This window comes from Chaetodon trifascialis, chromosome 18 (genome assembly GCF_039877785.1).
Source record: "Chaetodon trifascialis isolate fChaTrf1 chromosome 18, fChaTrf1.hap1, whole genome shotgun sequence".
NCBI classification, from domain to species: Eukaryota; Metazoa; Chordata; class Actinopteri; order Chaetodontiformes; family Chaetodontidae; genus Chaetodon; species Chaetodon trifascialis.
This window is the reverse complement of record NC_092073.1, coordinates 13,408,046-13,436,001: the sequence shown is the minus strand read 5'-3', so window position 1 is coordinate 13,436,001 and position 27,956 is coordinate 13,408,046. Positions and strand designations below refer to the sequence as shown.

Below are 27,956 nucleotides of genomic sequence, written 5' to 3'. Positions count from 1 at the left end.
CACGTTTTGCTAAGTATTTCCAATATACAAGGATACAAGGAATATACAGTTTCACAACGGTGCAAGATGCAGTAATGAAACTTTACAGGTATGTAGTTGAGATCAAAATGAAGGCCACGTTCAAACATGGGTGTGGTCCGACCTATGACTACTGAGAACCCATGTAATAATTTAGTAATGACTACTGAGTACTCATGGGTCTGAACATCAATATATCAATATGATGACGGGTATTGTGGCTGGTATAACCCCATCATAAGATGTGTTGGGTTTTTTTTCACCTTGTTTCACAGTACCTTTTGCAAAAAGCACACTTTTAATTATTACAAATATCCAGACATGTAAGATTAAAAAAAAAAAAAAAAAAACTTGCAACACGTGACACCTGATTTATGGTCTGGTTGGACTCACGTGCTCAGAAAACAAACTGTGAATGAAATCCCTCAAATATTGAGTTATGTATGGGTTTCCATTAGCAATATGACATATATTGGCTCCCTGGCTGTGGTTGGTGATTGTCTATTTCCAGTTACAGAGGCAAGAAATGTAACCTTATTAAACCCAGTGTTATATCCCTTCCAAATGATCTAGAAAATTACCATAAGCAGAATCCACACCCACACCTGTAAAAATAATCATACTGCTGCTGCTGCTGCTGCTGCTGCTGCTGCTGCTGCTGCTGCTGCTGCTGCTGCTGCTGCTGCTTTGTATGGCTGCATGTTTGTCACTTTGCACATGCAACACAAGTGCATATATTTCTCTGTGTGTGTGTGTGTGTGTGTGTGTGTGTGTGTGTGTGTGTGTGTGTGTCTGATTCAAAAGATCAACAATTCTCAGTGTGTGTGTTTTTTCATCCACCCCAGCTAGTTGTGCTGAGGCACAGTTTTCCCCCCATTCTAATGAATGTAGTTAAACTGGTTAGGCGCTGAGGTCCAGGATGCTTTCTCTCAGGCTTGCTGCGCCTGAATCTAATGTGTAGACAGATGATGTATTGGAAACCATCACATCAAGGAGTTGTTCATATGAGCCTGTGCTGCCTGGCTCTGTGTTGCCTACTGTCTGTGTGTGGTTGTGGTAGCGGGTGGGTGGGTGGGGGGGTTGCTGAGGGGTGGGCTTGGACGAGGTTGTATTTTCTTTGGGGAATTGCGTGTTTCAGCAGTATGGATATTGCAGGCTGTGGCAGAAGGAATAAACAGACTTTCTCTGTCTTTCTCTTCTCCCCCCTTTTCTTCAGGGATGGGCCTGTTCACAGAGGCGGTTCTGTGACTGATGTTTGTCTGTGTTGCGCGTCTATTTATTTGTTTGGCAGACAAATGTATTATTAACAAGCCACTGCCACATGTTATCCTCTCAGTATATTCTCCATTTGCATCAGTGTCTTTCTATTCAAGTGCAAATTAGCTAGGTCACTGCAGAACCTTAACTGTAATACCGAAGCCTAAGGTGAAATTTGACTCAAAGGATATATGACTTATGTATGTATTCTGATATCGTCTTGTATTTAAGAATAAAAATATTTGAGGAAAGAATATTCCTATTTGCAAATGCTAAAGTCTGTCTTGCACCCAGGTAGAAGAGGGCACAGGTGGTTTTATGTCTTATGCAGGTTATGTCTCCATGCTTTGCCGACAAAATGCTGCCATTACCGTGGCCTATGAAATTAGCAGGGCTCATTTGGAAGGAAACCTATGGAAAGAGGTTTTATAAATGATATAAAGGGGTCTGGACCATTAAAAGTGGTGATAAATCCTGACATTCAATATGCATTTCCTTTTTAACTCGCAGCCACATTAGATATTAGATTGAGTGGGCCCCTAAGCGTCATTTCAGACCCAAAAGGAACTGCCTGTAGGTTTGCCTAGGAACAGCTTGAATAAAAATAATGCTGTGAAAGGCTTATTCACACTCACAATCACACATAAGGCAATTTCAGCCATAACAGGGACTAGGACTGGGAGAAAATGAATCTATGGTAAAAGACACCTTTTCTGAGGGTTTTTTCCCCCTCATGCATACCAATGTATTTAGCTCATCTGCAATCAAAAGGAAAGGTTGAAAATCTTGTTAGGGTCTCTCTCCTTTGGCAGTGTGTGTCAATGTGCGTCCTCACACTGGCTTCCAATGGAGGAGAAAATAAGAAAGAGGTGTAGAAACTCAGGAACTTTCCAAACGCAAATATTGCATCAAACGTGGCTTCATTAGTCAAACTGACCAGCCACATTCAGAGGTTTGCCACTTGGAGATTGTTGAGTTTTTGGTTGATACCCCCACACTTCTCGTCTGTGGCTCTGTGAGGAAGCAAGTAGAGCAAAGTGCTCAAGTCCTCTGCTTTAAAACTATGAGTTGGGATTTCAAGATGGGTCAGGAAACTATCTCTTAAGGGTCTCACCGTGTGTCAAAAGTGTCAACATATTTTCTTGACCTCAGGTGAATGGAAAAGTAAATGTTGGGTCTGGAGGAGACAGCTTCTCACTGTATAACAGAAAACAAAAGTCTCCAGTTGAGGTTATCCTCAGTATGTGCTGACACTGGAATCGCTGAAGACTGAACACTTCAAACGAGGGAAGAGATATTCCAAGGTGAAAGTGCCAACTTATTTATACTTTTTTGAAAAAAAAAAGTAGAGCAAATCTAGCCAATATCAGCGATTGCGTCATTTGTTTTAGGTATATTTAGCACCGGATCTGAGACTATATAGTATTATTGACGTGTGAGGAAAAAAAACATTGGTGTGAAGCCAAATTAACAATCTATGTTGCAATAAATGGTGCATCATGTCAGAGTTAAATTTCTTTTGACAGGTTTGTACCACAAAAAGCAAGATTGTGACCTATTTCAGCATCAAGCAAGAGCAAGGTTTAATCTTTAAAATTCCCCTTTTCAGCAAAGAAATTCCCTAGAACTTAAGAAACAAACTGTAATGATGTTTTGATGCAAGGAGGAGCAGGAGGGTGGGGAGGAAGGGGGGTAGGCATTCATCTTGTTTGCACAAATGATAAATTCATTTTCCTTGTTAACATGTAAAAAAGCCAAGAAAAGATGACACTTTACCTGCCAACTATCATCCTTGCTAAAACTGAACAAAGTGCCCTCTGAAGATATGCAAAGGCAACGTAATTAAATGTTTAGATGTTTAGAGACTACAAGAGGAGCTGAAATGAATGTCAAAGCTGTCTTGATCTTCAGAGGACAGCTTTCAAATCAACACCAGACAACTTTAATTTTTATTGCTGAAGCGGTTTTAATGTTGTTCTGTCTGCAGCGGATTGAACATGAACATGCGTTTAGATGTTTCCAAACACGAGCCACTTTGTTCAAGGCCGAATGAGCGGGAATTACGCTCTGTGATGTGTGTGCATGTGTGCACATAATGGTTCAAAAGTGTAAGCGTGTTGGAGCCTGCGTGGGTGTTTACACACTAACACAACCTCATTAATGAACAACTGACATTCTCTATGAGAGTCTGCAACCAAAGATGACATCCATGTGATGAGTCTATTAGATCATTTAGATTCCAGTGCACAGAGCACTGCTGCACCTTCCCAATGCGAGGGGCCCACAGTGCAGCTGTGATCTTACTGTGTGGCCTGTGTCCTATAGAGACATGCATATAAAAGGGCCAGCCCTCAAAAGGTGTGTCTCATGAGGACATAATCTCTAAAGAGACCGAGGAAGAACAAATAATGCTCTAAAAAAGGGAAAAAGGCCATATGAGGTTGGGGCTTTTTAATGGCATCTGCAAGTTTTGTAATTATCTGCATGCAGCCTACAAAGCTCAGTAAAATGCCATCTGTGCCTCCATAAAAAATGGACCCCATAGTTGAAGACTGATTGTACTTTGGGGGTGGACGAATTGTCCTCCAACATAACAGAAAACGTGCTTGACTCTGTATTTACTGCTACAGACAGAGAATACTGGTTAGGCTGAGTAAGCTGGAGGCATTCTGGTGTCTTTAATGCAACATTTTGGATCAAATGTGTCCCGTAAAGGTGCAAAAAGTCTTTCTAGGTTAAACAAATCTGATAAGCATTTCTCATCTTGCACATTAGTAATGCCATCTATGGAAATGAGATTCTTTACATGATGGAATACGTTTAGCCAGACCTAACCGATACGCAATAACCAAGAAGTGTTTTGTCTCATTTCTCATTCGCTGTGTGCACTGAGTACATGTTTGACGGCTATCTTAATTATCTAAGGGAATCATTGGGAAACAGACTTTTCATTCCAGTATGGGCACAATTAGCACTTTATAGGCCAATTTAATACACCCTCCAAATCACTCTGATTTGCTGGCAGTTTGTGCTGCTTTGTGCAGTCCTATTGCTGGCAGCAGCAGGCTATCAGCAGGTCTTTCTCTTTGTTCTCAGCTGTTGGTTTCTGTCATACACAAGATGAAGGTATAGTCATTAAGAAAAAGAGGAGCTGCACAGAAGAAGCAACCCATCAACCTCAAGTTTCCAGATGCTCACATGTATGATATGATCAATTTGAAATGCAAAGGTTCTCCGAGCTCAACAGCTGTCGGATTCTATTCTTAACCCACATGAGCAAACTGATGTTTTCTTATGTTTGTGTTTGACACAGCACAATGTTTGAATGTGTTTCAACAAGCTAAGGATTATCATAAAGTGATGCAATAAGGCTCTTAACTCTTCTGGCATATTTACCACATTACTCATAAACTAACTTTTTTTTCACTCAATGTTCTGCTGGCTTTGTTTTAAATGACGTTTTTCTCAGAATGACTCTCTGTTCGGATATCATGATTTTCGACCAATCAGCGGGTCTCCTTCAAGTCACTTGAGAACTTTGGCTGAAGAAATAAATGCTAGGGCTTTTTTAAGCTTTGCAGCCTGAATTTAGCTGTTTTAAGCTCCTTGAGAAAAGCAATAGGAAACTTCACAATTTCTGCCGTGTCTCTTCTCTTCTCTTCTCTTCTCTTCTCTTCTCTTCTCTTCTCTTCTCTTCTCTTCTCTTCTCTTCTCTTCTCTACAAGTAATTAAGAAGCTATGCTTTAAATTCAGCAGTGACTCCTTTAGTTTTTGCTTTCCAGATCTCCTCCTGCAGATGTACCTGTCTCAGTACGGACATTTGCATGCACACCAAAGCCCAGCATCCATACAGGAAGTTTAAAGGTGTGTCCCAGAGCTTGTCTCCAGAGCTAACACAACAAAGTTTCAACCACAGCAGCACTCGCCTCCACAGCACTAACAAGTTCAATGTAAAATGACCTTTTCTAAACTATGATTAAGCACGAGTTAATGCAGTTTGCCCGCTGACCCAGTGGTCCCACATCAGAGAGATCAGTTACGGTACGCTAACCTGCAAAATTTCACACAACTTAACTACAACTTCCACAAGTATTTAAAACAGTATGGGGGCACCTTTCTGACATTGAGCTGCAACTGGGCTTTTGATTTTTTCTTTCAGTCCACATCTCAATTGCCGCAAACTCATCTGCGACTGGCACTGATATAACAAGGGAAATCAATAAAGCCTTTCACCTGGATTCACCTCATCACTGTGCAACATCAGGCCGACGAGAGCCTCTAATATTTTCTACATTTGGTGTATAATTCCCATAGAACGCCTATGTTAAAATACTGAAATAGTGCTGATGAATATATCATTGGTAAACTGCTCTGAGTCAACATGTTTCTCTTTAACTGTGTGCTGTAATGTCTGATTTCAGGAAAGCCGTTTTTTAAAATCATTCATTAAGAGATTCTTTCACAGTGATTTCTTTGCTTTGATTCAGATTCAGACCTGGCCTTGAGTTTAGTGCGGGGGGAGTGTGTGTGTGTGTGTGTGTGTGTGTGTGTGTGTGTGTGTGTGTGTGTGTGTGTGTGTGTGTGTGTGTGTGTGTGTGTGTGTGTGTGTGTGTGTGTGTGAGAGAGAGAGAGAGAGAGAGAGAGAGGAGGGACTGAAAGAAGGTGGGGGTGTTGAGAGTGTGTGGGCGGAAGTATCCAAAAACGTTGATTTTTCAGACAAGATGGCATCCAATTATATGATTAAAAAAACAAAACAAAAACAAAAACAAACGAACGTCGCAGGGCGGGGGAACTTTGCGCTCTTAAACTACAGTATAGACGCGTTTTGCCTTCTTTTTTGTTCTTTTTTTTTTTTTTAACTTGGGGCTTCGTCTCTGCTCTGCTTCTCTGCAGTTTCTATCGCCCGTGCGCTGCGTAAAGACGCGCCAGTGTCGTGTTGTGCTGCAACTTGGTGCTCAGTTCCGGCAGTGATACCACATGTGCCAATCAGCAACAACAAGAAAGACATTTCAATCATCATTTTAAAGTTGTCGTTTTTTTCGTTTAATTGCTTTTCTGTTCCTTTATATGCAGACGTAGGTGTGTTTATTCCCTCTCGTGTAACAAGTGGTGCTGCGAGACTTCTTGCATGAGTCCTGTTGGATATTTCAGCACCTCGGACAGCGACTAACGCGAGCCGGTCTCAGTCTGCTCCCTCCTGAGGCCTTTGCTCTCGTCTAACTTAATTTACAAAACGCTCACCTCTAATGAACAAAGAGTTTTCTTCAGTCTGCTCCCTTTAAATGCAAAGTCGTGTGAATAAAAAGCGATAAATGCGCTCAGCCTATACAATACAATATATTTTATTAAGCGGGACATATAGGGATTCTTCTATTATTTCCACAATGTACATTTGGTGAGCAACGTCACTGGACATTAAATCAGTCAAAGCTACGCAGATTCCGAAATGTAGAACACACAATAATGTGAATATGTACTTTATAAATTATATAATTATTACTTTTTTTTTAATAAAAGGGCTCTAAGTCGTCTCCGGTGGCTGAAATATGTCGCCTTTTTTCTCTTTTAATAAACTCGTCGGCGGCCTACATTTGGCTTATTTTCAGTATGTTCAGCATCCAAACGCAACACCATTGACAGCACAAAACAGAAAGTAAAAACTTCCACTCGTGCAAAAAGGAAAAATAAAAAAGAAAGAGGAAAGAAAAATGCCTTGGGCGTGAAAGCACTTCTTCTCTGGTTGTCCATAATTCCATATACTTCACTTGGACGGAAACCATAAATTCTTTAAGGCTATACAAACATAAAATAGAGCATAACACACGCGGCCTGTCCAGGACATCAGTTCCTCCAATCATCATCTTCTCCCGTGTCCATTTCGCCCAGGTACACCCGTTTGTCTTTTGGCAAAGTTTGTTTTCCAAGCGAGAAAAAATCCACATACCCGACAAGCACACGCCACTGGCCGATCAATACGTTTAATCATCCAGATTGCGTTAAAGTTGACTGATGGATTTGAATATATGAAACTCCAAGGAAACGTTCATATTTGACTAGATAGTGGACGAGTGTAGGTATACAGATATTCGTCGGCTTCCTTGGCTGACAGTTATTTAAGTTAAAAATAAATGGCAATGTTTTTTTTCTGTTCCTCAACGTAAGCAGAGTCCCGTGCGACGTGGATCATCGCAGATTAGATTATAGAGGAAAGACTAGAAAGCCTGAGAAGGTGGAGTATTTCCATCCGCCCATCAAGGTGCCCCGTTCCAGCTTCAGATAGACCCGGTCGTCCCGCTCAACCATCAGCAGTACTCCGTTACTGGCCGCCTCTCTCGTTACGTCCTGGTCACCGGCGAATGCTGATATAACCGGATAATCATTCTGCATCAGGTTCACCTGCAGGGAAGGAGAGACGCAGTCTCAGAGTTTATCCTCATGTGCAGTTCTGAAATGTAATCGATTAAATGCTGAATGCAGACCAACTATTACACGATTGCTCACCTGTATGGTTTGTCTGTTGTAGACCTTCACCACGTGAAAGCTGAAACTATATATCCCCCTCCTTGGCGCCTGGAAAACACTTGCTTTGAGATCGAAATGGTTGCCGATGTTCACTAAAACCTGTGACCAAGAAGGGCGCACAATGAGACAGCGCATTTTTCCCCCCGATCTGCATGCTTCACTTAACATAACAGCGGTTTTGATTGTAATGCATTGTTTTTCTCTGCCAAGCGTAGTGCCTACAGAGAGGCGCATCAGTCATACTCTGGTTCTGGTATGCCAAATGTTTTGGCTGCGCTTCAGCCGCAGTTTGGGATGGTTCCCAATTTGATGCGTATAACAGGCCGCTGTCCAAAGACCTCAGCCGTGAAAACTTATTGGAACATGCGACCAAAAGCGGCACAATGCACGTGTCAATTCGGCCGAGGCCTAAGACGCGTATGTGATAAATGATCCTGCATGGATGATCATTCGCTTCGGCAACGCATCTCTATGTCACGCCAATTACGCACAGCATTAAATGAACCGTTTGCAAAGGAACAGCACTATGTTCTTCCGGTTACAGATAGTCATGGCTCAGATCACACACAATGTGAGCAGTGATAGGAAATCAATGAAACATGATCTTAAACAAGTTCTGCTCGCCCACAGGAAATAGATGTGATAGATGATTTAGCGAGATAAAAAGAGAAAACACTAATGGAGCTAGGACATTAGCCCACATCTGATTAATATTCGACTTTTTCTGGACTGTGTTGGTGCTAAATTCAGTGGACATCTGACCTGGTCAAAATAGATGGTCATAGACGTGTTGCTCATCTCTGACGGCTCGTGGTTGGTTCCACGCACGGCGGAGAAAGCCACCTTTGCCCCAGCAGAGCGGACTGATATGCCAAGTGAGGAGGTGACCCCTCCGTCCGAAGAAGGGTTCGAGTCGCAAACCACAAGACACTTCCCTTCGAGCACGATGGGCTCCGTGTCGTTCTGGCCGAGGCAGAAAGCCACGCCGCATCCCAACAGGAGGGTCAGAGCCAGCATGGCACAGGGTCCCGGGCTGCGCGCGGGCACCATGGTCGGAACGCTGATCCCGTGCACACTGATACAACCCCGCAGCCCCTTGGAGGTTTGTTAGTACTCGATCAGCTGGTCCAGACTTACTCCCTTCTCTCTTCCTCTCTCTCTCTTCCCTTCTCTCTCTTCCTCTATCTGTGATGCTCTCTCACTCTCTCAAACACCCTCTGACACACAGACGCACTCAGACTCTCTCCGGCTGTGACTCCCCTCCCTCCTGCGCGTCTTAGTTGATTTTGGGAGGGGATTCAGACAACTGTTGTTGTAAATCCTGATGGTTTAAGAGAAAGAAATGAGAGTTTTCATGTTAGACAGCAGCAGGAATTGAATCATATATAGTTTAGTCATTAAATTTGAGTATATTCTCTGTGCGTAAAATGACAATCGTGCGTAAAACGAATGTCGTGCGTAAAATTGAAGACAGTCGTTTTCAGTAAATACCAAAATCTAAAAATCGCGTTGATGTTGTTAAGAAAAAAAAAATCTCGTCTCGTCTGTTTCTGATCAAACCAACTATCTGTGCTACTGCGGAGTGTTTTCTAACTGTGCACCGCAGCACTTTTTAAGAAATTACTGTATCTTTGGAAAATTATGTAACATTCATCTAATCTCCTCGTTTTAACTGATATTTCCGGCGAAACAAGTTCTTTGCGGGCATCTCTGTTGAGAAAAGGTAAATCACGACCTACCTGTGCTCTCCATCCCGCTGGTATGTTCTCTCCGTCTCTCGCAGACTGTGAACTGAGCGCTCAGATCGCTGGTGCTAAAAAAGCAAGAGTCTCTGGGCTCCCTTTCGAGGGACAACTCACGCCCATTCTTTGTGTGTAGCCACTGCAACAAGACTCATCAGAAGTATCCCAAAATCAAGAGCACATGCGTGGACTAATGGATTTGTTTACATATTAATCAGCTCAATGTTATGAGCTCAAGGGCCCCTCAGGACGGCAGGGATCACTTGGACTCAATGTTTGTCATTCACTATATGCTGCGGGTTTCTCATGCCTCTCCCGGATTAATCCGAAATGAACGGGCTGCAGCGGATACCCTTGCTGTTGCACGGTACGTTCAGCATGCATGTACAGTATATGTTACTAATTTGAGATTTAAACGAGCATTTTTATGAGTCCAATAAAGATACTTGTGCGCCATCCAGTGGCGGAGTTCACTTCTGCAGAATGTGCTGCATCTACGCATCAGAGACACGGAGAAAAATCGCAGCATAAAAGTGATTAAAATTATGTGGTATATGACTTGCGTGTTTTATTAATGGGCGTGCACTTGCACATCAGCACATCAGCAAATTATTTCACATGCACATCACACTTACCAAACACCCTGTAAGCAAGATGAAAGCAGGTGACACTTCAGAAAACGCCTGCTTCACAGAGAATGACCTGCACCTCTCTGTACCACCCTTAGCCTTTCTTTTTAATTCCTGACATGTCATCATCCTTTGAAGAGCCGTGTAGAGGGTCCCTATCAGTGCTCCATGCCTCTGAAGAGTCTGAGAGTGGGCTTCACAAGAGGTGAACCCTCACGTTGGACCTTTAATGAGCTGTCATTTTCATACTTTAAGATATGGTACTGGCTAGATTATGCATGGCGCTTGCATTAACAGGGGAAGGTACTGTATGGACTGTCTTCAACTTGATCAGCTCAAGTAAATAGTGGGAGGGAAAGTCTGCCTCTCCATTAGCATAATTCATCAAAACTGGAATCTGTACTTTGAATGCATGCAAGCAAATGGATCGGAGGGGAGAGGAAAAAATCTTTTACTTGAAGATACTGAACGTCACTATGAATAGGCATTAAAAGCCTTGACACAAATACAGAATGTGACCACCAGCTGCTTCCATAAATGCAATGCCCTTATATAATGATCCAAGACTTGCAGTACACAGAGAAGCTGGTATTTTAGACTTAATCATGGTGATCCTTCCGTCCTTTCTCACACCCATTTGACAAACACTGCACTGTCAGAGCTGACTGACAAACCAAGCGGAAGAGTGACATCAGGTATCCAAGAGCCACAACTGACCCCAGGCCTGCAGAAGGACACATAGCTACAGAAAACATCAAATGTCAAGTATGGGAGAACATGCGAGGGGAAGGGATGTAGCCTACATGGCATTACCATACCAGGGGCTGCCGTTGCCCTAAAAGGGACTTCACTTCCATCAGGGAAGCTGATCGGCTAGACTGACAACAGTGTTATGGTTATTTTCCCTGACAGCTAGCGGAGCCTACTGGCTTCCAGGAACGGAGAGGTCGATTATGATGGTGGGTCTCAAAGCGAGCCATCTGCTGTTGCAAAGAAGAGGACTTAAAGTCGGTCTGGTTGGTTTTGTGGGGTTTTTTTTGCATAAATCATTTGTACTAGCATGATTCCCCTCATGATATAGATTTACTTTCACTTGAAGCAGGAGTCATGTGTTAGTGATCTCACTGTCATGGAGTCCCCATACCGAATACAGTTTGTCCTATACTTAATGCTTCTGTTACAAATAGTATACATAAAGTCCCACTCTCTGTGCTCACACCACCATATGCTCCACACAGTCTAAAATACCCACTCAAAAATAGATATCTGTGTGTCCATCTGTCTGCCTGTCCATCTGTTTGTGTGTGGCTATAAATGACTCTGTATCTTTGTATCTGAAATGAGGTCAGACCCTCAAACAAGTTCATTTGACTGCGCTTTCTCTCTCACACTGCAGCCCTGCAAGGAGCCTCTGAGTGAAAGGAAGGTAGATTGTGTTATGTCTCTCTTGTCTTACATGACTAAGATGTGACCTCTATCCAAGCATGTGTGAGGAGGCAAATAACATCAATCTTGCCTGATCCTCCCCCGCTAGTGCTGGACTAACACCCTGATGAAGAGTTATATTGCTAACCCAGAGAAAGGTTAGAGCAGTCCGTACTGTGCCTGCTAGAGCTTACTGTAACTGGAATTACTCTGTGTATGTGTGCGTGGGCACATAAATCTGTTTACACCGTCAAAATCTTGGGACTTGCTTTCCTCGTGTGAACAAAATACAAGTCCTTGTGATGTTAATCATTAAATCTGAGGGTGAAGACTTGGGTTAAGGTTAGGGTCAAGGTTAAGATTACAGAGTAAGCTTGCAGGAAATGAATGTAAGTCTATGTTAAGTCCCCCAAAATGATGGAAATATGACTTTCTCTCTCCCACCATCTCTCTCTCCCTGTGTCTGTGTGTGTTTGGGGACAAAAAGCAGATTCCCTCACAGTAAACCATCATATTTTGAGGGTAAGCCTTGAATTAGGGTTAGGGTTAAGTCTACAGGAAATGAAGGCAAGTCAGTGCATGTGTGCATGTGTGTCAGCACGTTTACACAAATAGTGTACCTGAGTACCATTCTGAGGTACTCAACTTTACTAGAGATTTTATGATATTTCATACTGCTACTTCATCTAATTTTACTGTTTTTACTGTATGCCTTTAAACGGTTGAGCCTCTGACCCTAAACACTCAGCAGAAAGGGAGGTGAGCAGCCATTATCCAGCCTTTCTGAATTGAGGATCTAACACACGGTAAGACTTTTGTACATTTAATGAAGTAAAATTTTGAATGCAGATTTAATTTCTTCTGAGGCCCTGGCTGCATTTTGTCAAGTGTGTGACAGTAACGCTGATGATGTCTTTAGAGTTGTCTCTGTAAGAGAAGAGAGAAATCTGTAAGAGAAAGCCTGCATTACAAACAGGGGGCGAGGAATTTTAAAGGCAGGGTGGGACTAATGAAGGACAAATCAAGATGCATCATGGAGAACGTATAGGATCCCCCGTTTCCAGAGATCAACACATACTAGAAACTGAAATTCAGCATAATTCAGCCTTTGCTGTTTCAATTTTGACCAGTGTGTTTATTAAACTGTCTCTTGTGAATCCCCTGGCTTTATGGAGGTTTGATACTAAATCACTGAAGTACCTCTTAAACTCAATGGCCGTCAAACCACAGCAACACTGCAGAAATTCAGTGGTGGAAGAAGTACTCAGATCTCACAGGAAAAAAGTAAGAGTAATGCATTCAAATTTTTACTTCAGTAAAAGTACATAAGTATTAACATTAAAATATACCTAAAGTACCAAAAGTGAAAGTACTCATTACGAATGGCCCATTTTACTGTCATATATAATACTGGATTATAATTATTGATACAGTAGCTTAATGTATCACTATAATGTTGCAGGTGGTAAAAGTGGGGCTAATTTTAATGATTTATAGACTGCTAGGAAACAGTTAATCTATAATAATCTATCAGATTTTATTTTTTGATAAAAATTTTGCATCATTAATCAGAATCTGTGTTGTAACTAGAAACTAAACGTATCAAATACATGTAGTGGAGTAAAAGTACAATAATTAATTAAAAATAAGTAACATCAAGTACCTCAAAATGTACTTAGTTACTTTCCACCACTGCTGAAATCCGACGTAGTCAGTGAAAGACAGCCGAGCAAACTGTGTGAAAGAGTATTTGGTATGATTCAAATCGCAGTTTGTACACTAGAATATTATAGTATAACAGGTTATGATTCTAATGAACGGCTTCTCTGCTTTTATTTTGAATGTAACTTCCGCCACTCTCCACCGGAAGACTTGTTTCTGCGCGTGTAAGATCCTTGACCGGACGTCACCATGGCGACTGGACGCGGATAGTTCACGGATCTTCTTGGCTACAGAAAAGGAGAACAAACCCTGTTTTTGTCGCTAACTGATGGAGTTTACATAGTGACGGCGGAGCGTTTTGTATCCTAACGTTATTCCCCGCGGCCTGTACGTAAAAACGCTGTAAAACAAACATGGCTCTTGCCGTACATGGCCTTAACTTCCTAACAAATATAAATTGTCTTGTATCTGTCTCGAAGGGGTCAAGACCAGTGAAACAAATGGCGGCATCAAAAGCAGTTACTTCCAGAGTGCGGGCAGCGAGGACGTCCAAAAGAGCTGACAAATCATCTCCAGCGTCCTCTCAGAACTTTATGGAAAGGTAATCTATCAGGACATGCTCATATTTTCACCTGCGTGGCATTCAGCACTTCAGCCTGGCAGTGTTCAGAAAGTGTGGCGAGTCAAGGCTTTATTGCCCCTTAAGTAAAAGGATTTATGGACTGTGTTTGCAGCAAAACACAATAAAAGCGCAGCAGAAATCAATACAGGTGGAAGACACTTCACCATATGTTCAGATTAAGCAATCTCATTCGTTCCCCATTGAATGTAGGCAGTAAATACAGCAATGAAACAGCAGGTCACAGTAGCATGTCAGCATATTATTGCTTTTCTCACTACATATCGAACCAGCTGTGTCTGTTATTTCTTACGTATGAACTGCCAAACAAGGGTGTTACGCTATTAAAGCAGACAAATGTTCATAATTAGTGATACAGTGCTTTTGCCTGAACACAGCAGGGGCAAAGCCCCTGCTGTGTTCAGTGCAAAGCACTGAACCACTATTGTTCTTCTGCGTGTTTCTTCTTCTTCTTCCGATTATTATTCATCTTCCGTACTTTTTTTGATTCGCTACTAGTCTAAAACGATAGTGAGCACCCAGGCGAATTATATATCAAAACGTGCGGCTCGATCGGACTCGGTGTGCTATTATTTTTCTCTACAGAATACGCGTTTTTCGCGTCGTAAGACGCGAAAAACGCAAAAGTTCGTTGCACGGCAACCGCTGAATTTATAATGGGTGTGTATTGCGCGGAATGTTCGTGCTAGAGTGGAGGGGATTAACTGCTAGAGTGGAGAGACGCTCTGAAAAGTGTCTGAAATTTTTGTCTTTCCACGCTCCTCCAAAGCACAAATTTCGCTCTACGCGCGTGAAAATTTCCAGGGTTGTAGTGCCGCTTGCGCTGATTCTCACAATGTGCCTGGCTAAACGATAGAACTCACGGTTTTTGAGTTCTCAGCCTCTGAGCGAGGAGAGCACCTCTGACCTCGCTCATAAGGTCCAATACAAATCAAAACAGGAGAGACAGAAACCAACTGTTTTTTTAACTCGCTCTAAAATCGGCAATTTTGACCCCAGTGAAAAAAGAAAGTGATCAGAGCGTAGAGCAAAGCCTTGTGGCTCTCAAGGTGAAGAAATATCGGCAATAGGACTTTCAGTCTTTGCGTGAGAAGCGTTTGTTCGAGGGGTGCGCAGAGGCCAAATTCAGACGTTTCTCAGACTCATCTCGTTGATTTCCCATAAGAAATGAATGGGACGAGCCAAAAAAAGCGAAAAAATCTCTCCCTTTTTCAACGGACTACTGCTCTGGCATACGTTCACCTAGAGACGCCATTCCAACTTTAAAACGTAGACACATGTCTCGGGTATTGGTGTATTAATTCTTGTTTTGATAAGTCGTATAGTTGTTGAGCTGTCGCAGTTCAATGACCGTGAGCGTTTTGGGAGAAATTGTGAGTTTATAATGGGTGTGTATTGCACAGGATGTTGTGCTAGAGTGGAGGTGATTAACTGCCAGAGTGGAGAGACGCTCTGAAAAGTGTCTGAAATTTTTTGTTTCCACGCTCCTCCAAAGCACAAATTTCGCACTACGTGCATGAGACTTTCCGAGGTTGTAGTGCCGCTTGCGCTGATTCTCACGATGTTCCTGGCTAAGCGATAGGACTCACGGTTTTTGAGTTCTCAGCCTCTGAGCGAGGAGAGCGCCTCTGACCTCGCCCATAAGGTCCAATACAAATCAAAAACAGGAGAGACAGAAACCGACCATGTTTTTAGCTCGCTGTAAAATCCGCTTTTTTGACCCCAGCGGAAAAACAAAGTGATCAGTGTGTACAGTAAAGCCTTGTGGCTCTCACGGTGAAGAAATCTCGGCAATAGGACTTTCGGTCTTCGTGTGAGAAGCGTTTGTTCGAGGGGTGCGCAGAGGCCAAATTTAGACATTTCTGTGTCTGCTCCTCATTGACTCCAATCAAATGCATGTGGGTCTGCACCTGTGTCTGAGTGGGTGACATCATGGATCAGGCCACCTCAAGTTTCCATGGCAACCTCTGAGCCTGATTGCCTCTCCCATACACACACATATGTAGCTTTAGCTGCAGCTGTGCAGCTCAGTCAAATGATCAGTTCTCCATTAAGCTCTATAGTGACATGGTAACCAGCCACAGCCAAGCTACCTACTGGTGACTTGCATATGTTAGTGAGGTAATGAGTGATGTTGGCCTGTTAGCATTAGCCACAATGCTAACATGCTAATGCTAACATGAGGTCCTATGAACTTGTTGGTGCCTGGAGGTATACCTGTTGATGTCGGTTTGGTGTGCTAACATGCTAATGTTAGCATGCTAATGCTAATATGCTAACTTAGGCTAAAATGATTGTTGAAGGCATTCTAATGGTGGTTCAGAGGTTTTTAATGTGTTATTTGACATGCTAATGTTAGCATACTAATGCTAACATGCTAACATGCATTAAAATGATGGGGAAAGGCATTCTAATGGTGTTTGAGACCTTCTCAATGTGTTTGCTGACATGCTAATGTCAGCTTAGCATTGTCGCCGATGCTGAAATGGGGTCCTATGAACGGGTTTGACTTGTGATATCGGGCTGCCGTGCTAATATGATGGCACTAGGCATGCGCACGGCCCGGCGTTTGCCACACGGGCCGGCGTTTGGCACACGGCCCGGCGTTTGCGCACTGTATCACTCTCCAAATTTCCCGCCGAGGGGAATTTGTCTAGTTATTGAGGTTATTGTTTTACGTTGCACCCTGAAAGTTCATTTGTCAATTCATATTTTTAGAAACACTCAAGTCTCAAGACCCCAATAAGCACAAATGGCTCTAAGTACATTTCTGTATGTGTTGTAAAGCACTTTGAGCAGCAATTCTTGTTTGAAAGCTGCTCGACAAATAAAGCAAAACAATGCAAACATGCTGTCACTTGCCCTAAAATGCATGGGACATTAGTGTTATTATAGTCTGTGGTTTAGATTAGGGCTGTAACTTGCAATTATTTTCATTATTGATTTTTTAATTAAATGATTAATTATTGAGTCTAGGACAGTGACTGACACTTTAACACTCAGAGATATTTAATTTACAATGATAGCCCAAAGAGAAAGTAAAGCAGATCCTCATCTCTGAGACAGTGAAACCAGAAAAATGTTCAGAAGTTTGAGCTGTTCAGACATCTTAAGAGGCATTGGGTAGATTCTGATAGATTTTCATGTTCCCCACAGGATGAATTTGAATGACTTTTGTGCTTTCTCTGACTTTATCTGCAGCACAATCAGAAAGTTGTCATTTTTGGCTTTCAGTGAAATGACAAGTGATGGATGGATTGTCATGAAATTTGTTGGACACATTCATGTTCCCTTCAGTGTGACTTCTAACTATGCAATGATCCCTTACCTTTTCATCAGGTCAGCGTTTCACTTTATTTACTTTGGTTTATGACTAATTATCTACAAAACTATATGAGTCAGTCTCAGCTGGTCTTGGTGTTAGTGCTAATTAACAAACATTAGCATGCTAAGATGAATATGTTAAACATTAGCTGTGTTCCAATACCCATACTACCATTATGTAGTATGGTACACAATACACGCTACATCAAATGCGAAATACCAGGAAGTCCTACTGCATCCAGTTGCATTTTGCAGTATTCAAACCAGCATGATTTTCTGGCTATTACAACCCACAATCCTCTGCACAGTCTTTGCACTTGTTCCAAATGACATAGTTTTTCCTTTTGCTTCAAATTTTGCGCTACAGACTGCGATAGTTAAATAAGCAAGAAGGTCAAAGTTCAAGGCTCAATTTGATGACTAAGTAGTATGTCCCAATTGTTTGCATACTGTTTGCAGCAGTACAAACTTTGTCAGGGCAGCTGCAGTACACATGACTCTTAGTCTTGGCGATCAAGTGAAAACAATTATTAAAGTATTATAATTGTGCTGATTAATTCATTGTTGATCCATGAATGGAATAATCATTTTGAAATCCTGAATTGCCTCATGGTGCACTGTTTTAAGAAGAACATAGTGCTGTCTGTATGAGCCAGTTTACTGGTAATGTTGAGGATATATTGCAAAGTCAAACTTGTGACTTGTGGGCCATCTACTTTTCCCAAACTCTCAGAAATGCCAGCACTGATTTAAAACACAGCCTCTGCATGTTGACATTTCCAAATGTCAGTGAGAGGTTAACTATTTGAGTATTTTGAATTTCAAAGATAGAAAAATTTGCAACATTCCCCATGTTAAAACTGCACCATAGATGATTTATTCATTTACTGTCACGTTTTAGAAGTTGTTTCATCTCGTTGTTGGCATGCAGTGGAAAGTCAGTGATTGACCAGTCAGGTAATGTGAACATGTCATGAATGTATATTGCTTACTGAAGAGATTTAATTAGACCACGTTGGAATCATTAACAAGGACAGGTGCAACCAGGCAACCCTGATCAATATTTCAAAATAATAAATACGAAGAGTATCTCAAACCAAGAAAAAGGGTTTTAGCACATTAAATCAGGTGTAAAAATAAGAACAAAAACATTACAGATTTCGGCTTTGATCTCAAAACAAACTCATATTTTTTTAAAGAAAGATAAAAGATTGTTGAGTTGAGATTTTACACAGATGAGCTCTTCTTGCTCTGCTTGCTTGTTCACAGTTTGGGTCTCACTCACACTTAAATTCATCACTTCTTGCAGCTTGAGAAAGATCTTTTTCAGCCACCACTGTTTTAACTGAGCAAATCTGTTAGGCGTCAATCACGGAGGACGTAACCCATTCTTCTGTTGTTTTGTCATTTAGACTAAAAAGATGAAAATATGTTTCACAAAACAGCGCGTCCTGAAGTTAATATCGTGTTTGTTTACACCAAACCTGCTCAATGAGAACATCGACATGGGTCGTTTAATTTTCATGCCAGAAGTGTGTAAGATTGCCAAATACAGCAGTCTGTCGAGAGCACATTTGTCTCATACACCGGTGTCTCCAAAGAACTGCATGCTGAACAACAGGTGGCACGAAAACACTGGTGCCACTTCCTTGCAGTGATGTTTAATTACCTTTTCCGTAGACTGCCATCGGAGATCCTGATTAAGATTCTGTCATACCTGGATGCCTCTGCTCTTTTCACCATCAGCCACATCAGTAAGCTCCTCCATCAGCTTGCCAACTATAAGTAAGTTTTCGTCCAGGTCTTGTTAATGCCACACGCACAGTACATTAAATACATGAGTCCAACAGGAAGTGGAGACACTGCACTGCAGGAAGTTTTTTTTTGTCTGGACTTGAGTCTGTGCATCAACTAACAATTGTTTTTTTCATACATTTCATTTTCTTGATCAGTTTAGTCATTTGGTCTAAAATGTTTCAGATGTTCAATATTTGAAAAACAGGTTGAAAAATTTTACTGAAATGGCAGATTTGTTCACGTTTTTGAAATGAAATAAGGTTTTCCGGACTCAGTTTAGACAAATTATAATTGAGTGGAGATTTTTGTCCTTGGCTCACTTGAAGAGCAACTTTTTGGGGGCATCCATAATGTGTGGAAACAAATATGTAGAATTTTGATTTTCAAAATGTATTCATCAATGACGTCTGTTCTAGTTTTTGTAATGTCATGTACATCTAGAAGCAGGGAAACTGGACTTGACGTCTCAAACGGACTCATCACCACACACCGTATAAAACATGGACGCGCTCTCCATGATGTCACCCATAAGTTTCTGAAGAGCCACTGTGAAGCTCAGTGACTCCAGCCATTTCCATCTTGGCAGTGCCTGGTGCCTCCTAACTCCCAGCTAATCCAAAATGGGAACAGAGGTAGAGTGTGAGTGAAGCTGAGGCTGGATAAATGAAGCCTGGCTGCTGCAACCTAGCACTAGCTGTCACTCAAAGTGGTCATGCCCATAATTATGCACAACTTTAAGCCTTAATGTAATTGAAATTAGTGAGTTACATAAAAATTCACCCCTTGCACATTTGTCATAAATGGGGAAGTTAGCTATAGAGAATAAAACCATTTTTCTATTAGGTTGGGCAAACATGTTTATTTTGGCTGTAAAATTGGATCATTTTAATATGGGAGTCTATGGGGATTGGCTCACTTCTGTAGCCAGCCTCAAGTGGCCATTTGAGGAACTGCAGTTTGGCACTTCCATGGTGGCTTTTCAGCCCCAGAGGTTGCTGCTTGCTCACAATAGAAACTCATGTCCAGGGATCAGCTCCATGTCCTGACAGGTTGTAATTTGTGTCCTGCATAAACACAATAATTCGCCATGAGGGAAAAGTGGCGTAATGCGAACTAAAGCTAGTAATAAAACACAGACTGATTATAAGACAACTGCCCAGACTGACTGCCACCTGCTACTGCACACTGCACTTTGGGGAAACCAACTCCCTGATGAGATGTCATGCAAAGTTTTTAAAGGTCCATTGTAATGGGTGCTCCGATCACTGGATGCTTATTGGCCGATGCCGATCACTGATCGCTGGGTCTATTTGAAGCCTTCTGTTTATCATGCGGTATTATTTATTTATTTACTGAAATATTGTTAATAATGTATGTGAAGTATTAAAATGAAGAGATGAGAATGTATCATGAATTGACAACTGTTTATTACTTAAACCAGAGCAGCCTACTGTTTGTTCTAGGGAGCAGCTGAGAGCTTAGCAAATATAGCTCTTGTGTGGAATAAAATGAATAATAGAAAAACGAGAATGAAAGCTAAATGTGCACAACTCACCAAGTTAGAACAATAAATTATAGATACTGAGGCAGCAACACTCAGTTCCAGTAGACAGAACAAAACACAGGGCCTTTATCAATTTACTCCAACTTTAGAGAATACAAAAACTGCGACAAAAAAGGCCTTAGCCAGACTTGTCATGTGCATGTATATGAACATTATGAACAGATTAAAATAACATACCAGACATGTTTAATATCATGCAACGATTTTTTCTTCAGTCAGTTTTCTCTCAGCAGTCACTCACCTTTCACCCTCTGATACATCAATGCAGTGTTCTGTGGAGCAAGATATACTTAGCAGAGTGTGGCAAGAATAAAGAGCTGAAACCTAAGTGTGTGGACGAGCTGCTGCTGAAGAAGGACACAGTGGAGGTGCAGGATCGGGCTGCTGGTTACTGGAAGCGGCTGTACTTCAGGACAGTAGCTGCGTGTGACATGAAAAAGTGGAAAAGACATCTTGGACTCATCAGCTGTCACACCGGGCTGCCCAGCCAAACAGAGCGGATCCTCAGGTAAGAGATGGAACGAGGCCAAAAAAAAAAAAAAAAAAAAAAAACTTTTTAAAACCCACTTAGATGAAGCACCTGAAGTGTATGATTTGTTTAATGTACCAGGCACTTCATTTCACTTACCAACACTTGAGTAGCCTGACAAGTATTGCTTGTGGGTTAAGCTAATTGAATGCTTACAGTGTGTTTCCAAGCAATTGGACCCCTTAGCTACTGAGGTGAGAAAAATGTCTCAATTGTCGGGGAATCCTTGAGTCAAATAGTTCTATATTTCACAGTATCCTGCTTTTCTTATATCATTTCAAAAGAGGTGTGTTGATGGGATTTAGTAAACCATGCTATAATCTGCCACTTGCCATCTGTTTGGTATGTTAAGCTGTTTTTACGATTGGAAGCAGCTCTGTGAGGTGTCATGGGAACCCGTGCACTGTTTGCAGTTAGCAAGCACTAAAACTTTGGAGATGCACCCTCGCTGTCAAGAAAGTTCAAGGGTAGAGAGACCAGAGGACAGTTCAAGCCGCTGGCAATCAAAAACAAAGCGCGGTTTGTTTTTCATATCGCACTTAATGACACTTTCTTATTAAAGGTGAGAACGGAGGTCTCTGTCTGAATGCGGTGTCTGCTCAGGGGGAAGCCAGCACGCAGGGGAAAGCTCCCTCATCGCCTCCACCGCGGTTTCTGCTGTGTTTTTATAACCTCTGATTAGAAGCTGTGCAGCACTCAATTTTGAGTTCTGTGGCAGTCGCTGTGGTACAGAGGGGAAGTAGAAATAATTGTGTTCCTTGCAGAGGCTGTCTGAATTGTTGAAATAAATTACTTAGCCCCCACCCAACTCCTCATCCACAACACACACACACACAAGCATGCACACACACCTACCCCCTCCTTCCTCCTCCCACCAGCTCAGACAATTCCCTGTAGGGGTTTGTCTGTTAGAGACACTGAGGAGCATGCGATGTACCTTGGTAATAATCATTTCACAAGACATCACACATACAGACAATGCAGAGTGAAATCCCCTGGGTCATCTGGGGCCTCCTGGGCTGCTCCAGTTTTTAGCTTTGTTCCTCCACTTAATTGATATTGGATGGCGCCTGAGCGAGACACCGCCTGCATCACAGTAGGGGCAGCCCTGAATCACAGTTTAGACAGAATTGGATCAAGAGATTTATCACAACAGCTGCATTTTCATTTCATTCATTGTGTATCATTTCATTAAGAAGGGCTTAACTGGAGTCATAATACTCCCCACTGCTGTTCGAAGAAACGTAATAGCCATTAAACTCATAGTTTTCCTGATTTAAAGAGCAAGAGTAGGCTTTACCCAACACTGCCAGTTATTTGCATTGTATTAACTTCAAATTAATGTTTAAAACATTGATTTGTGATCAGCAGTGGCAATTCACTGGTGTCTTCATGTGGCCATTAGGGAATATTACATGAGTTATATCCGACTGTATAAAGTGTTGATCTCAGCTTTGTTGGTGTTTGAACCAGCAGCCCCTCTCTCCCACCAAACCACACAGCATATAAACAATTGTACATGCTTTTATTGCGAAACCCTGTCATATCTTGTTGCTGCATTGTGTTATCTTACTCCAGAAACTTGCATGTCACCTGGGAGCTGACAGCCACTGATAAGTCAGGGCACAAGGGCACACATGAGCTGAGCTGGTCCCGGTTCTGCGAGACGTCTGTGACTCTGTGCTGGAGCACAGGAGGCTGCCTGCCCAACTACCAGCAGATTTCCACCCTTCAACTCCACGGTGTCAAGAGGATAGCCCTCAACTGCCCAGGCCTAAAGAAGTAAGACAGCCTGGCGTCCATTCATACACTCTCTGTCTCCATGCCTCTGGTTCCTCTTTTCTCTCAGTGAAAGCCACTGTTTTCTTTGCCTGCTCTGTCAGACCTGGCTTGAGGTCCCTCATGGCAGAGTTAGACATGCAGGCTCTGACTAAAAGCGCGCAGGTCATTGGCCGGGACAGGCTGGTTGAACTGAAGCTGCTGCAGCCTGGCATCATCATCGGCCTCTGGAGGGTAATTACTTCACAGGCAGCTATGGAATTTTTAAATTATTATTCATTATATTTAGCTGAGATTGAGATTTTTTTTTTACTAACAGTAACTGATTAAGCAGGAGGAATTGAAGTGATGGCTCTCTTTGCAGGGCCAGAGCTCCGTTGCCTTTGTCGTGTTCACCCTCCATTTCCACAGGCTGGTGGAAAGAAGCGTCCAGGGATCTTGTGTTTGGTAGGCTGCACTTGAATAGGCACCTTTTATGCACATGCTCACATTGGCGTGCAGTGTATCACCATCAGCTGGTTAGGGCTCAAATGACTACAGGATTCATTTGATGCCCCTGATCTGACCGATCCATGATGCACAGCAGGGTGGGCTTTGAAGCTTCAGCATGACTGACACCTGTATTCCACTGCCTCAGTGGATAATGTGACTGTAACACGTTTTATCTATATACAGTATATATAGAATGTTCTTCGTTTCATGTGTCAGGACCAGCTTTTTTTTGTCCTTTGCCTTCAGGACACAGTACAGTGCAGGAATTTGCACCAAGCAGAACTCATGAGCACACTTGAACTCATTAGCACCTTCACCTTAAAACGTCCAATCAATTTTTATTTAATACAATTAAGAACTCTGCTTCTGTTATGTTTAAATTGATTCATTAGAAACCAGTGGTACATCAGCGGTGACCAACCCAGGGGGGTCAGGACCCCTCAAAAGGCCCCAGGAAATAAAAAAATCAGGGTACAATATTGATTAAAACAGTATACAGTATGTGTTCTCTGATTTGGCTGTTTTGCTTGTCAAATTCTTCAGTTTCAAGTTTAAGACATTGAAATCCTACAAACAAAACAGTCTGAGAGAGACCAATCACTTTTTGGTTGAACTCTTATCCACACTGAGGCCATGACCTGTGATGAGGGGTCACAAATAGATCTTATCTTAAGGGTTAACAGGCCAAAAAGGTTGGGAAGCACTGGGCCGAACCACACAATGTACACGTTATTTTCCATGCATCTGAAAATAACAAAGAATCATAGCTGCACTGAATTTTAGTTCTGGAGTTGCTGTATGGTCTTGAAGGCATGAGTCTTGAACTCCAGCACAATGTGGTCATAGCCCCCTCTCCTGGTTTCTTGTGAGAGCACAGTGTTATGGTCCATTATTATTATTACAGTCAACAACAGGAATTAGGCTCTTAAATGTCTTTTTAATGAAAAACCTTTTCTTACTGTTCTCTGACACACGTTTATCTTTTGGCTTTTTCTTCCTCCAGCCCTTACGTGGAGCCAACAGTCAAACCCCCTTTTGATGACATAGACCCTGAATACGGTCTCCATGGTTACCAATTACACATTGTTCTCCATGACACTGAATGCGAGATCATGTCCAGACGCTTCTCCCAACTCTTCTGCCGGCGAAGTAATTTATTTCTACTCATAATCTAATTGGAATAGGAAGATTATTTTATTGCACATAGATTCAAATCCAGGTGACATCACAGTGCTTTTAGTCATCTCGTGATTGCCTGAATGCAGAATACCATGTTTGTGATATGACTAAACATTTTAAATTTATGTTTTTAGTGTTCACAAATCAAGGGGCCCAACACTAAACAACACACAAAGACTTACTTGTTCTTGTCTTTGAGCAGCTCAGATTTGTGACAGCCTGATCCAACTGACGGCCATTAGCAGGACAGACTTGTCGCAGCACACGCGTCTGTCAGGCAGCATCGTCCTGCCCTGGAGGTGTGAGGCCCTGCAGGGCGTATTGCAGGTACACCGTGTGCTGTTGGCTTCTTGCTCACTGTGTCACTGTGTGTTGGAGGGAGAAAGAAATGCAAAACATCATCAGCATGTTGCTGTCTAAAAAGTGCTATTTTCAATGTGATCCTCACAAACCTTTTTAAAAGTTCACTTTAGAATCACTCCCTCCCTTTAAGTTTGACAGTTTGACTTCTAGCATCACAGGTTGGCACACCGGAGTGTACATATTTAACAGAATCCCACTGAACTTCAGTGAGGAGGTCTTGACATTTGTTTATTCCTGAACTTTTTTTTCTAGAATTGCTGCATCATGAGTCTGACTCTGCTGGACGAGTTCAAGAAACCCTTCTGGTGCGTCAGCTCTCCTGTTTCCATGACGCTGGTAAAGATGCCTGTCTCCTATGACTACGACGGCGAGCACTTCTTGATCCACTACCAGGACCCCGATGGTGAGGTGAAGATGGAGCTTGTATGGGTGAAGGAACAAAAGCAGTTCTACCTCATAAGCTTAATCGTCTTTTTGACTGTTACCAAAGTCAACGGGCATTTCAGCAGAGAGTACTGACCTGCACTGTTTTAATGAAACATGTCTGTATGTTACATGCTGATATTATATCTACAACACGTTAATGTGTAGTTATTTTTTTAGTTATCAGCAGTTTATTAAGAGATTTATTTTGTGTATACAGAAAATGCTGCATTTCAAGCACATATTTGCCAAAGTAATAATTCTTTCATATTATTTTGTTTTTCAATGCTGAAGAGATGAATAAATTTGTTAATGGTTTTATAAAATCATTTATGATCTGCTGTGAGATTTTTGAAACTCTTTATTCCAATTTAAAAATGTGTCCTTTTGTTCTGTTTATCCCGTCATTTATTTGTCTCCTGCTTTTTACCCACTTGTGCTAACTAACTGATGTTTCACTATTAACATCATAAAGACAGAACGGTGGCATAAATATGCTGATTGGAACAGTTAATGACCATTTTGTCCTTTTGAATGACCTCATTTAGATACAATGAAAGAGTTATTGATGGTTTGAGATCAGTTCATTCATTTAGATTTCGTTTACGTTCAATAAATGTGTTTTGTGGCTATTTTTCTACAATATAAGACACATGTTTTCATATCTATGCCAAGCATTGACATGCAGCTGTGAACAGCGGTTACTACATGAGCGGGACTCTGCTGGATGACCCATGCAGATGTGGATCTTCATCATGGTGACAACAGAATAGGCTCTATCTGTCCCGAGCACAATGCCCATTGAATACCTAATACATTTTCTACTCTATATTTAAATAAAACTTAGAGGTGATCCAGGTCGTTGCAGTCTGTCAGCCTTATACTGTAATACCACTCCACTAATAACTCAAAAATATTTTTGACCAGGGGACAGAATGTGATGGTCCATTTACACTGGGTGTCACTTTGCATATAGAAATCTTGTGCGCATGTTGGAGGACAGATGGTCGGAGGAGTAGGTTGTGGAGAACGGGCATCCATCACGGATGCTTTCTTAAATATGGCCCACAGCAGCTTAAGACTATCTCTGCCATCCTCCCTCATCGCTGCTTTCATCACTAACCATCTTATTATAGTTATCTTTCATGTATTGGCCATTTTTCTTTCTTGTCCCAAGATTTGCATTTCCAAGACCAATGTTTTCACAACCCTGAGCAGGCACAATGATTTTTTATGCATGGACCATTTCATTAACAGTTTTAACTCTTAATTGCTCTTTTATGGAAATTTGCCACTGTGCTTTTACAAAATAAGAGCATGCTTTACTTGTGCAAATTGAATGAAAGTTTGATAGTTTTTGTGTGATTCATGCAAATGAACTTCTGTTTACTCTTCTCGTGGCATTTATACCTGAACACACACATTACCTCGATTGCATTGAACACCATAATGTGATCACTTTAAGATGAAATTTGAGTTTAATGTCCACACCCTGGGCAAGTGTGGCAACAGCGATAGAATTAGTGTGGGAGCAATTGTTGGAAAGAGTTGCTGTGCTGCTGATGGGCCAGCACTGCTGATGGCAATAAAATAAGCCAGGCCTCTGGGTAATAGGATTTCAGAGGCTTCCCTTCCTTTTCTCTGCTGAGGGTCATCATCACCTTGAAAAGATGCTTATTTGTCCAAACACATCACCAACTGCATTGGCACTGGATCCAAAAATCATTTGGGGAAATGAGCCAGAGGGGGAAAGATGGGATACAGTATGTGTGACAAATAGTTTTTTTGTTACAAGCCTCATGACTGACACACATAACAAACAAAAAAAAAAACTATGATGATGATAGAGACTGTCTGAATCATAAGGACTCGCATGCCATCACATTTTCAACATTTCACAGGCCTTCTGTTCGCTAACTCGATCCATATCAGGGCTGCTGAACAGACATATGACTGGTGTACGGCGATATGGATGAAAGCCATGTAGTACATTGGATTACTGACTTGGGCACTTAACACACTGACAAATTACATGAAATTGGCCATTACATGGACTGAGTGATGTGTGACATGTACGACTTTCAGGTTACAAGAGTGTTCCAACACATTTCCATCACAGTGACCTTCACACTATTGTTTGCTGTCATGTTGGCTGCTGCAAACTGCCAATCCTTCATTCTTCATTTTATTAGAAAAACCAGGTGCCAAGGGTACTGTGGGTCAGGTAATGGACTCGCAAGAACATAAAGCCAGTTATCCAAACATCTGAGTCAGAGTAATGGCTAAACAAAGAACATGGATTTGGGGGGCAAGGACCATGTGAATTCTGTCCCTGAGGTTGCAGAAAGAATTAACTTTATGCTCTTGCAGTGATTTTTTTTTTCTATGAAGAATTAAAATAAGAAACACAAAAACAACTGTAAGGGCATGCAAGTGTACTTTTCCTTGAATATAGTTTAATATAGGTAGTTCTCCAGTAGATGGCTCTCTTTAGTAAACAATGAGAGAATCCTTAAACTGCACAGTGCCTCACATTTTCTCCATCCTTTCAGCCTCTGAGAAACTTCCACATAAATGACTTATAGCAATGGATTTATCAGCACAGTATTAA

At 41.8% G+C, this 27,956-nt stretch overlaps 2 protein-coding genes across 2 annotated transcripts; one reads left to right on the top strand and one right to left on the bottom strand.

The window, feature by feature from the left end:
* Positions 1-6,601: 6,601 nt before the first annotated feature.
* cbln2b (cerebellin 2b precursor) lies at positions 6,602-9,927 on the bottom strand. Its single transcript, XM_070986010.1, has 4 exons — positions 9,537-9,927; positions 8,560-9,118; positions 7,777-7,896; positions 6,602-7,671 (listed from the first exon to the last, which is right to left on the bottom strand). The coding sequence occupies exons 2-4, from the start codon at positions 8,845-8,847 to the stop codon at positions 7,474-7,476; spliced, it is 606 nt and encodes a 201-aa protein (XP_070842111.1). The 5' UTR covers positions 8,848-9,118; positions 9,537-9,927; the 3' UTR covers positions 6,602-7,473.
* On the top strand, positions 9,579-26,203 carry fbxo15 (F-box protein 15). Its single transcript, XM_070986009.1, has 14 exons — positions 9,579-9,906; positions 11,081-11,184; positions 11,565-11,594; positions 12,081-12,115; positions 12,321-12,399; positions 13,735-13,856; positions 18,900-19,004; positions 20,849-21,088; positions 22,688-22,891; positions 22,993-23,122; positions 23,253-23,335; positions 24,384-24,529; positions 24,762-24,886; positions 25,175-26,203. The coding sequence occupies exons 6-14, from the start codon at positions 13,756-13,758 to the stop codon at positions 25,439-25,441; spliced, it is 1,401 nt and encodes a 466-aa protein (XP_070842110.1). The 5' UTR covers positions 9,579-9,906; positions 11,081-11,184; positions 11,565-11,594; positions 12,081-12,115; positions 12,321-12,399; positions 13,735-13,755; the 3' UTR covers positions 25,442-26,203.
* The last annotated feature ends 1,753 nt before the right edge of the window (positions 26,204-27,956 follow it).

Coding starts and splice junctions, on each gene's coding strand:
- cbln2b (XM_070986010.1), bottom strand. CDS start 8,847: ATGGTGCCCGCGCGCAGCCCGGGACCCTGTGCCATGCTGGCTCTGACC. Junction 7,897..8,559: donor TGACCATCTATTTTGACCAG/GTCAGATGTCCA, acceptor TCTTGGTCACAG/GTTTTAGTGAACATCGGCAA. Junction 7,672..7,776: donor ACAACAGACAAACCATACAG/GTGAGCAATCGT, acceptor CCTTCCCTGCAG/GTGAACCTGATGCAGAATGA.
- fbxo15 (XM_070986009.1), top strand. CDS start 13,756: ATGGCGGCATCAAAAGCAGTTACTTCCAGAGTGCGGGCAGCGAGGACG. Junction 19,005..20,848: donor CATCAGCTTGCCAACTATAA/GTAAGTTTTCGT, acceptor ACATCAATGCAG/TGTTCTGTGGAGCAAGATAT. Junction 21,089..22,687: donor CAAACAGAGCGGATCCTCAG/GTAAGAGATGGA, acceptor ATCTTACTCCAG/AAACTTGCATGTCACCTGGG.